Source organism: Penicillium verrucosum (genome assembly GCF_028828655.1).
Source record: "Penicillium verrucosum strain IBT 35672 chromosome Unknown utg000002l_segment0_segment0, whole genome shotgun sequence".
Lineage (NCBI taxonomy): Eukaryota > Fungi > Ascomycota > Eurotiomycetes > Eurotiales > Aspergillaceae > Penicillium > Penicillium verrucosum.
This window is the reverse complement of record NW_026643211.1, coordinates 3977567-3988857: the sequence shown is the minus strand read 5'-3', so window position 1 is coordinate 3988857 and position 11291 is coordinate 3977567. Positions and strand designations below refer to the sequence as shown.

General features: G+C 48.1%; 5 protein-coding genes across 5 annotated transcripts; 3 read left to right on the top strand and 2 right to left on the bottom strand.

Moving 5' to 3' along the window:
- Positions 1-183: 183 nt before the first annotated feature.
- Positions 184-2007, bottom strand: N7516_007170 (MFS transporter; the record flags this gene model as incomplete). Its single annotated transcript, XM_057219890.1, has 4 exons — positions 184-1331; positions 1393-1449; positions 1512-1877; positions 1935-2007. 4 exons carry the CDS (start codon positions 2005-2007, stop codon positions 184-186), a joined length of 1644 nt encoding a protein of 547 aa, XP_057073981.1.
- A 1315-nt stretch (positions 2008-3322) lies between these two features.
- Positions 3323-5820, bottom strand: sip5 (Sip5p; the record flags this gene model as incomplete). The annotated part of the gene is made up of 2 exons (XM_057219889.1): positions 3323-5395; positions 5455-5820. The coding sequence occupies 2 exons, from the start codon at positions 5818-5820 to the stop codon at positions 3323-3325; spliced, it is 2439 nt and encodes an 812-aa protein (XP_057073980.1).
- A 1157-nt stretch (positions 5821-6977) lies between these two features.
- On the top strand, positions 6978-8570 carry N7516_007168 (uncharacterized protein; the record flags this gene model as incomplete). The annotated part of the gene is made up of 1 exon (XM_057219888.1): positions 6978-8570. One exon carries the CDS (start codon positions 6978-6980, stop codon positions 8568-8570), a length of 1593 nt encoding a protein of 530 aa, XP_057073979.1.
- Positions 8571-8883: 313 nt separating this feature from the next.
- N7516_007167 (uncharacterized protein) lies at positions 8884-9671 on the top strand (the record flags this gene model as incomplete). Its single annotated transcript, XM_057219887.1, has 4 exons — positions 8884-8981; positions 9090-9368; positions 9459-9565; positions 9621-9671. The coding sequence occupies exons 1-4, from the start codon at positions 8891-8893 to the stop codon at positions 9669-9671; spliced, it is 528 nt and encodes a 175-aa protein (XP_057073978.1). The 5' UTR covers positions 8884-8890.
- A 713-nt stretch (positions 9672-10384) lies between these two features.
- N7516_007166 (uncharacterized protein) lies at positions 10385-10999 on the top strand (the record flags this gene model as incomplete). Its single annotated transcript, XM_057219886.1, has 1 exon — positions 10385-10999. The coding sequence occupies one exon, from the start codon at positions 10385-10387 to the stop codon at positions 10997-10999; it is 615 nt and encodes a 204-aa protein (XP_057073977.1).
- Positions 11000-11291: the final 292 nt, after the last annotated feature.

Here is an 11291-nt window from a genome sequence, read left to right as displayed (position 1 = left end):
CTCTCTCGTTGACGACGTAGTTCAGTCATCTATCAGTGATACATTTGGCTCATGGACGTCGTATGAAGTGCAACATATTATGAGAGAGAACAATGCCCAATGTCTTGTTCATCATATTGTAATATCTATGATTATATCTTAGAACTCTATATAAGAAAAAGCACCCCATTCGCTCTTTGTTTCCTAATCCGACACTATTGACCCTTCTGTGTACGCATCATCTCTATTGACAATGATATGAACGATGTCATCGTGTGGCTGCTCTGGAAGAGCAACATAATGACAAACCGCCGCTGGCTCCACGGTCACTGATGAGCGTTTACCGCACTGGAGGAACCACAGCTGTAAAGCGCCGACCAACGCAACGAGACTACTCCCCCACCAGGCAAGAGCAGTGCAACCAATCTCAGCCCCGGAGCTGTAAAGAAAGCCGGCAATCGGAGGAGCGAGAGTTCGAGATGCAGCCCCAGCGGAAGCAGCGAGGCCATTGATTTTGCCCATGACGGAGTCTGAGGGGCTAGCTTGCTTGATGAGAATCAAGAGGATAGGATAGTCGATAATGGACAGGATATTGCGAACGATCAAACAAGCATAAATACCGACATAGATGAGCTGGCGGGGTAAGAAGACCAGGAAGGGAACCATGAAGTATGCGATTGGATGGAGCACCGTAACGATGACAAAGAGCCGCCAGATTCCCAGGTAATGTGCCAGCATGGGGAAAATGATGCTTTGGATCACGAGGGCGATGATGCCATCGGTGGACATGATCACACCCACAGTTCGAGTGGAAAGACCGACTCCGCCCGGAATGTCAAAGGGCGAGTGGTGCAGACGTGACGATCCTCGCGGATCCTTATCCTGCAAGAAGATGGGCAAGAGATGGTCATACGTCATCGAGTGATAAGTAAAGATAGCCAACGCAACTACAAGCATAACGATTCGCCGGGTGAAAACTTTGGGCTTTGGTAACTTCTTCCACGTAGGAGAGGAGCCATCGGCTTGTACACTCCAACTCTCATCATTATGCAGGTGAACCCGATTAAAGGTCCCGTAAGATTCCGCTCGCAGGTCCACGCCAGCATTGGCAGTTGCGCCAGATGTAACCAGAAGCGGTTGCTCAGCTGCTTGGTCGAAATGTCCATAGGCCTCGCTGGGTTGCATGTCTGGATGAGTCTCTTGCAGGAACAGCCAGCTGCCGATAATGCTAAAGAGAAGTAAGACACAGCAAACGAGGTTGGGCAAAAGGTAGGGAAATTTGCCAAAGAGACCATCGGCTGGGAAAAGGGAGGGAAACCCTTCAGCGGGCTTTGCTAGCAAGCCTCCAATAGCTGAATGGAATTAGCATTTGCAGTAGAATTATATCCATATGAAGACGAATGCCATACATACCTGGGCCGATAATCGTTCCAATTGACCAAACAAAAGGCATGATGGCATACGCTCGAGCTGTATGTAAGATTAGCCTCCGTCCAACTCCGCTAGATATTACAGAATGGCGATAGACTCACGTTCATGCTCAGGTCGCCTGACAAGCTCACCGACCATTGTCTGAATTACTCCAATATTCCCATTCAAGGCTCCACCAAGAGCTCGACCAGCGAGCGCGACCCAGAAGTTCGGGGCCATCCCTACCAGGATCAAAGAGGCCATAGTTCCCACGCAGCCAGATATAAGGATGGGCTTCCGGCCCACACGGTCTGAAAGAGCACCCCAAAACATACCGGTCAGAGCCTCTGCCAGCGAGAATGCAGAAATCAGAATACCGGCATAGAAGGAGGCATTGTTGCCATTATCCATGTGGAAGTCCTTGACCATCACCCACGAATAGGGGAAGATAGACGTCAAGGCGATGGGCTCTGCAACCCGACATATTGCTGTTGCTGTGTTAGTCATTGCCAAGTACGAGCCTACCTAGGTAGGACATAACATACCTAGGAGGAAAAGTTGTGCTGTTGGAAAGCTGTCGGGCGAGGGGTGAGATCTTGCCTGTGGTGTCAATGCCATAGTTCTTCAGAAGCAGTTAAGATCTTACGGCAATCCACTCCGGCAGTGTCTATCAGGTTGATCTTGTTATCCACCGCACAGCTCGTACCTTATGAGCGGAGCGGGAGGTCTTGCTTTCCGTCTTGCTTCTTCTTTTTTTTTTTTTTTATCTCAAGACTGTCGACTTCTGTATTTTCCTTGGGAGTGTATAAACCAAAGACAAGGTGGAAGGAAGAAGAGGTTAAAAGGTCGGAGAGGGAGAACCTTGGTAAGAGACTATTTTTTCCACCGCCGAGAACGGACAACATCTGACCCTGAACCCTAGTTACCTAAAGCAATTAAGGATTCTTAATATTTTATAAATAGCAATATAAATATGTAGTTGGAGAAATAAATGTGGATTTATCTTAACTTCTGAGAATCTTGTTTTGTATATTTTGTACATGTAATTTAGTACCTCTTCCCACGTTGTGATGAATGAAAACTCTTTGGGTGGCGAACCATATTTTGTTCGGGTATCTCGGTAATGGTCGAGGATAGTGGATATTGTCCAATAATAGCTAGCTACCAGGTTAAGAATACTTAGGTATAATACATATGTAATAATCCATGGATGTCATATAGCTACGATGTGAAGATAAATAAACAACAATGGACCTCGGGAGTTTTCCAAGGTTTCCCCACTCTGCTTTCTTAAACCCTTCTCGGCCAATCACAGGTCAGCGTAATTTGAGTTAGACCCCGCAGATCAGCCGCATATGTAGTACTACATACGATGTAGTTAGGTACTTCTTTATTGTGCACGTTTACAATCCTAAAAAGATATTCAAAATATATTGTAAAAGGGTAATTGAATATATCGCCCCTTCCATCATTTTAAGCCAAATGGTATCAAATTACTAAGATACATCGTCAAGGAAGCTACATTAGCGGCCGACTTATTCAAGATTATACATATACTTACGGACTGATGTACATAGTTGTCATAGTTGTATGTAGCTACCCATCGACATATTCCTTGCATAGATAGTTTGAAGAAATCAGAAATCTCACTATTCACCGATCTGAATGCTAAACACAAAAGGATTTCTATCCTTGGCCAGAAAGTATGAAATGATGATATGGAAGGCCGAACGTGGCAGAAAAGGGGAGAAGGGGGGAGGGGCGGAAGAAAAACAATGAGCATAGAAAGAGATAAGCAGAGATGATGCCTTCACCAGTGACCAATCCCCTGCGCCGGCTAATCCACACATGCCATGCGGTCCGGATTGTATCTAGATACCAAACAAAGCCAAACTGAAAAAATAAAAAATAAAAAAAAAATAAATCAAAGGTTTCACAAAGTAGCTTCCGGATGCGTGGGGGAATTGGTGATCTCGACAGAGCGAGTCTCAAGTTCCTTAGGAAGGGTACCAGAATGGTCACGAGACTCCTCACGAGACTCCTCACGAGACTTCTTAACGATAGGCGCTGATTCGGGGTTCACCTCTGTGAAAGGCTGATGGACCGACGGAGTGGCACTTGAGGAAGAGCCCTCTGTTTGTGGCTTGCTGGAGGTATCCTCAACGTGTTCCGCAGAGTCATCCACTTTCTCCTCATCTCCAATCACGGCAGCTAGACTGCGAAAATTGAACATTGGCTCAAGAGAGTTCGTGTTGCCCTCTCCAGCAGCAGGACCGCTTGTGCCATCCTCTGGAGTGGTTTCCATGACAGAAGAGAACGACGAAGAGGCACTGGAGACCTGTCGCAGGTGAGACTGTCGTGACGGCTCAGACTGATCCACCGACTGGCTTGCTGGTGCTGCTGGATCAAGCAGTGTAGGGCAGTTCGTTTCTTCTGCAGTCGATGGCAGTGTACGGTCAACTCCCTTGCCTTTGCTACCAGCTGCGATTTCTTCACCAATGACACCCTCGCCTATGATAGAGGATGAGCTACTCCCCTTACCTAAATTGGATTCGCCAAGGACATCCAAAGCGGAGGCGCTAGCATTATTGCTGTATAAGCCATTCTTGCGAGCCACCTTATCCGCTTTCTTGGCCTCTTTCTCCTTCTCCTTCTCCCTCTTCTTGGCCTCCTTTCTTGCCTCTTTCTCCTCCCGTTTGAGACGCTCGTCTTCACTGGCCAAGCTCAGTCGGATAGCTTCCATCATCATCATTTCCTCAAGATCGTCAATTCGATTGCGCCTTGAGCTTGATCGACCAGCAGCCGGATTACCCGCACCTTCTTCGGTAGAAGCAGAATCTGTGTCTTGTCCAGTTGCTCGAGGCGTCCGATCAGCACCCGTACGCTCCGTCAAGAAAGCCAACGCATTGAGGGCGGGTGAAGCGGTCCGGCCGCTATACCCTTCTCCACCAGTGGCTCTTCGCATCCCCCGCCGTCCGATGCCAAACCCACGCGAGTCACTCCCAGATGTACTGGGGTTGATCAAATATGCCGCCGTGTGAAGGGCAGTCGCAGCCGCAGATCGACGTGCCGCGTGGGCTCGTGCATTTGATAATTTGGTCGCCCAGTCCGGTCGAATCCTATCGGTTGTAACCACTGTGGGGTCAGTGGCCGATAGTGAGGTCGCACGGCGGCGACCTGGAACGGCGGCAGTGGCATATGATAAGGAGGATGTGGAGGATACTGGAGAAGTGAAGTTAGGGAAGAGCCGGGCACTGGGGTCTGCAGCATAAGTCAGGCCCCGGCGGAACGAGGGCGGTGTATAGGTGACTCCGAACTCGGGCTGGACGCAGAAGGGGCATGCCGAGGGCTCAGAGACCAACTGGGACTCGGTCGACTCCGCCTGCTCTCCCTCAGTTGAAGGTGCATTCGCGCTAGGCTCTCCATGCTCGGGGGTGTGCGGGTCCGGGCGTTTGATCTGCACGAAGCACTCGGAGCAAATAGGTTGATCACAGCATCGGGTACGGTTTAAGTACGGCGGATAGTAGAGGAAACAGATAGGACATTCGCTTGCGTCTTTGTACAAATTGACTTCGATCGGCTGTCCGTTGACAAATGGGTCCTTGGGAAGCTGCAGTTCCCGGGGCGTTAGATCTGTCTGTGAGTTATGCTTAGAGGTCGTCAAAGCAGCCAAGGTCTTCGCCCTTGTTCGGAAAAGAGGGGAGGTGGATGTCCCGGATGCGATCGGAGATGCGGAGGGTAATGACTGAGGAGGGTTGGAGGACTGCGACGCATCTGAATTATAAGATTGCGACCTGGACGTAATCGGCACTGTGAGATGCTGAATATTTGTTGGATCGACGGAGGCTTCATCCGGGATCCTGGACAATTTGTACTCCAACTCGGGCGGGATCTCGTCGGGCTGGGGAATGGGCATCCCTCGTGCAGCCGCCATAATCTGATGCTCAGCCCACGACTCCGAGAAATCATTCAGACCTCTCCAGAAGGGAGCCAGTCGGCGTTCGATCTAACCCTGCTGTCAGCCTTGACTAATTCGCATCGAGGGGGTATTTCAGGCAAACCTACCATCAGTTGGCGCACCACTACCTTATTGTAGTCTTCTGTCCCCACATACACGCCCTGTGTCACGAGATAACCTCCATCGACATGCTCCTCCTTCATACTACGCTCCCTCTCTTCGAGACGCGCCACCCGTTCCTTCTCCAAGCGGCGGGCCTCGCGTTCTTGCTTTGTCTCCCGCCGACGTTCCAATGTGGTCACCTCTCGATCATGATTGCTGATTCCAAGAATCGAAAGGTCAGGTCTACTGCCTCTTGCTGATCGAGAACCATGATACGGTCGACTTGAGGCATCGGAAGCGCCCGGGGATAATTGACTTCGACGACTTGATGGGGCTGTGGAGCGCGACTCCTTGGTTTGGGAGTTTCCCATATTGGGAGTCCAGATAGATGTGAGGATGTGAGGGGAAAATATTAATTCACAGTCACGGTGATCCAAATCGGAATATGGCGGGAAAGGCCCCCAAGGGGGTGGGGGTGTTATATTGGGTGGGCAGTAGAAATGGGGAATGGGGATAAAAGGTAAAGGAGAAGAGGTTAAGGCCGGCAAGTTGGAAGACTAATTGTAATAGAGTGGAGGTAAGAGGAGTAACTCTCAGAGCAGAGCGGGGGGGATATTGTGATCTGTCCGGAGTAACTGGGGAAGTGAGATCGGGTGAGGACCCCAAGCAACAATTCAAAGTGTTTAACAGATTCAAGAGATTCCAAAAGAAAAAAAAAAAAAAAAAAAAAATAGATACAACATAGATAGATAGATAGAAAATATCGGATGTGGCGGATGTTATTTTTGTGTTATTTTGGATTTTATCTCATAAGTGGGCAACATATAACTAACGGAGTACTTGTTTTTCTCATTTTAAAGGTCTAGACTATACCTAGGTAGTTATGGTATTACTAGTTATATAACTGACTACAGTTAGTTATAGTTAGAGATACATGGTTATGGTTATCTACTATATGTATATCAATGTATAACTATCAATGTATGTTATAGTATGTTATATAGTTAAACAGGTTAGATAAATAGCAAGCTTTTTACTACTCAACCCAGGATCATCAGTTGATCCATCGTCATCGTCAAGTCATGGGCAGATTACACAGTCCACTCCACTTCCACTTTGAATGCGATGTATACTATACATCATAGGCCTTAAGATGCTGCACTTTGCAGATCTAAAAGATTACCTAATTGACTAACTACCTAGGTAGTTATGTGATTGGGAAGGTGAAGTCATTGGATACATGGATGTCCTTAGGGAATTGCAGGCAGAAATAGCCAATTCAGGCCAATTCAGGCCAACTTGTGATCTCCAACCTCGGAACTATCTCAGCCAATAACCACACATCCCTAAAAAGGCGGTGGCATAAAATCAGTCTGTACATTATTTTTTTTGCCCAAAAAAAAAAAAAAAAGATCGAAGAGCGGTGTTGAAGCTCTTCCCCAATTTACCTTGTAATCTTGACATCCTCCACAGGTCATGCATCAGTGATACCTCTACTCTTTTTTCATCTACTAAGCATCCTCTGGCAATGACTGAAACAACCAGACTGCATATCACGCCTTTCACCCAGGATATCCTTCCGTCTGTGCTGCCAGCCTCTATTCGCAACTTGGCCACAGAAATATCATTCCACGAGATTTCCACCTTCCCCGAGAATAACTACGGATACGTGACTCTACCAAACATGGAAGCCGAGAAGATCAAGAAGAAGTTAAACGGCTCCATCCTTAAGGGCAAGAAGTTCAAAGTCGAGGCCGCCCGCCCTCAAAAGAGACATCGGGAGGAAGAGGATGTGGTACCTGAAGCCCCCTCTAGCGCCAAGAAGAAGACCAAGAAGACCAAGAAGGAAACGCCCGAGGATGGTGTAGTGGAAGGCTTTGAGCTTCCCGCAGACCGCAAAGTGAAACGAGGCTGGACCGAGTCCAGTGATGCCAAGCAAGAAAGACGAAAGTCGGAGAAGAAAGAGAAGAAGAGCAAGGAAGAGAAATTACAATCCAAGTCCAAGTACACCGACAAATCCGAATGCCTGTTCCGAGCAACGATCCCACCCAACCGAGCATCTGACGCAACTTCCGACGATAAGAAAGCAAAGAAGAAAAAGAAGTCCAAGGATAATGTCATCCATGAATTTGAGAAGACGGTGACCCAGCCAAGCTTCCTACGCACTGCGGAGGAAAGCGCAGCGCCTACGGCTACATTTGAAGATGGAAAAGGCTGGGTGGATTCCACCGGGAATCTGAGAGAACCTGCCAGTGAAAAGATCTCGAAGGATAATTATCGGCCTGGTCAGATCCCAGGAGCCAAGGAGAAGCGCCGAGCTGCCAAATTGGCCGCCAAAGAGACAAGAAAGCCTTCGCGCAAAGAAAAGACTCCAGAGGAATCATCCGAGTCTGAAGATTATACCTCATCGAGTGGCTCATCTTCAGACGAGGGTAGTGACTCGGAGAGCGAGGTGAATGAGAGCAAGGTCGATGAGAATCCTGAAGATTCTTCTTTATCTTCTGACGGAGAGGATGTCAAGCGGCAATCCCAAGAAGAGACCTCCAAGTCCACAGAGGCTAACGACGGTGATTCTGATACACCGAGCCAGCCGGACTTGGATGAGATACCCACGGAGGCTGCGCAAGAGGTGGAACAAGATTCATCTGCCAAGGAGGTCCACCCCCTTGAGGCTCTTTTCAAGCGGGCCGCCCCGACTGCATCCGATAACCAGCCAGCTCATGAGGCCGAGGCTGGATTCAGCTTCTTTGGCAATGACATTGAATCCGAGGACGAGCCTCAAATGGCTGAGCCTCAGACACCTTTCACACCCTTCACAAAGAACGACCTACAAAACCGAGGTCAGCGCAGTGCAGCTCCCACTCCCGACACTACTGCGGCCACCCGGCATATGACGTGGAACGAGAGTGAGGACTCGGATGACGAGGACGTTTCGATCGACAGTCCTGTCACAAAAGCCCGCGTGGAAGCCGGTGCAAACATGGAAGAAACCGAGTTCGCCAAGTGGTTCTGGGAGAACCGCGGTGACAACAATCGCGCCTGGAAGAAGAGACGACGTGATGCTGCCAAGGAGCAGAGACAGAGAGACAACCGGAAGAAGGGAATCAAGGGAAAGTCATAGATTCGAAAAATCTGAGTTTTGTGGGAAGTTGAGTGATGTGTATCTAGACTCTGATGTGGTACTCATACCATAACAAGGCTGCCAATAGCCTTTCAACGACAACAAATACCATGTAATTTAAGCCAAACTTCCCCTCCAAGTTTGATCAAATATAAACATAATATATATATATATATATATATATATATATAAAACATCCAGACATCTTCGCCGCTCCAGGGCTGGTCTTTGTTGGATTGCGTACATAGTCATGTGACCATACATCGTCATTAAACCCAAGCCAAACCAGGACTTGTCGCATCGTCCACTGTGTGCCCAGGATGTCTTCTACCTGGTCCTCACAGCGCAGCATACAGCTGCTGCTGCTACTCTTTACATTTTTGTCTGTCACATCATTGGTAGCAGCATCCAGTAAGTGCTATCCTTCCCTCTCCTCCGCCTCAATGCGCCAAGTGGGAGATCAAATGGCTACCATCTTTGCGTCGATATTTATGTGATACTAATACGCAATGCCTACAGCACCAACTTCGTTCTGCAAATGTACATGTTTCTCCAATAGTACGATCATCCCCCTCAATCCCGCCAAGTCAGAAACCTCCTCCGGCATCGACCACGTCCTCCGCTTTTACGAGCGCGACTCTCTCAGCTCTGAGATTGAACATACCGATGAATACATCAAACGAGCTCAGAAATATCGATCCCTGAGCTGCAACGATTGCAATCGCAAGTTCTGTCTGGACTACGAGCTACCGACCTGCAAAGGTGCGAAGGAGGAAGATGTGTACACAACCTGCTTCCGTAAGTGATTTGCCGGACCCGTGGATCAGCCGAGAGGAACCGAATTGGATGCTATAAAAGAGATATGCTGACGGGGTCTTGCGATATTAGAGCGAGATTCACGGAAAGACGAGGCGGTAGTGTTTATTTTCATTTTTGCTACAGGTGGACTGCTGGCTTGGGCTGCCTGCAAGCCATGGATTGAGCGATATGTCGAGGTAAGCCAATGCCAATTTGGTAGATCTTTGTGGACAAATGTACTAACTGATTTAGGCTGCACGAGAACGCAGGTCGTATATACCCGTTGCTGAATCCGATCGCTAAATAATTGAATTTGAAGAATTTGAAGAATTTGAAATAATATTGCAGAAATCTAAGCAAAGTGCCTAAAACAGAGAAGTTGAGATCGACATATGATGGATCTAGGAATCATAGGATCTCGATATGATATCAGGAGGAATGGATATAAAAGATGTACTCTGTAGGGAGTACACCCTACATCAAAGTATCAATTCAGGGGTAAATAATCAATTTACTCCATACACACGCAGCTTATCTCGTATAATCTACTCGTATAATCTACTACAACATAACTAACTAATGTTGTATAATCTAGTTAACTATAACCGGAGTACGAAGTACGCAGTCATATTACAAAGTCGATAGATCTATTTTTTTTTTTTTTTCTTAGCGCTTTTTAGACCGATCCTATCCCCACTATCTGAAACAGGGAAGATTGGATGGATAACCAATAGATTGGAGTAATTCGAGGTGGAATGTGGTTTAATAGGGTTTAATAGGTTTTTAATAGGCAATTGAGGATCCTTACGGAGGAGTATATACCAGAATACCACATTTGGATCGGCTAACAATTGGATGCTAATTATCAAGTGGATTCTTGGACTCTCTCCATGGGGGGTTTTTTTTTCCTGAATTTTTCCTATTTTTCTCTCCTTAAATTACTGTGTCTCCCTCACTTTTAAAGGCTTGATCTATTTCCTATATTCCAGAAATAATATACATATAATTGTCGGAATATGGCAATCTTCGACTCCGAGAAGCGCCCTCGAGGCCTTCGTGTGCCCTCGCTCGCAGCACTGAAGTCTTCAGCAACGAAATCGCAATTCTCTTTCCAAAAGAAATCCGACTTGCCAGCTGATTTGCCGTCTGACGAATCAATCTCACCTAAACCGACATCCTTTCCTGCCCCTCCACCACCAAAGCCGGCCCCTCCGCCGGACAAGGAACTACCAGCTCCCCCGAAAGTGGACATTCCAGCCTCATCCAACAACCCATACTTCCCTCCAATTCCCGGAAATGCAATCCCAGAACGACGCCCAGTTGAACGGGTCCCTGTCCCAACGCAGTCTCCTCCCCCTCGGATGACAGGTATGCGGACCAAGAAATCACAGCCTGATTTCCACACGCCTCAACAACAGCCAACCCCAGTGACATACTCTCCCCCACCTCAAGTCCCGACCCTAGTCCAGGCTCCAGCTCCAGCTCCAGGTCCTGCTCCTGCCGATGAGGCCAGCTCCCCTCTGCCGACAGACTTCATCCCGACCCCAGATAGTGTTGAACCGCCACTATCAGTCCCAGAACTGTCGCGCGAGGAACTGGCCCCCCTCACCCTTTGTCCCTCCGGATGTTGAACCCGTGGCGCCGAAGTTGAATGAGATCCATCTCACATGCTACCAGCAGCATCGCAATATGCCCGTGGCGCAGAATACGTGGTGTCCGATGCCGTGTATGACATGTCAGAAATTTGACATTGAGATCCGGCATCGCTGTGTGTTTTGTTGCTTGCGCATCTGCGAGTCGTGTTACCAGATCCTGCAGAAATGCAAGAATCGTTCGGTCGAGGAGTTGGTTGATAAACTCGTCTAATTTGTTGATATCCTTGTCATATCGGGTGCACTGGTATAAATGATCTTGAGAGCATAT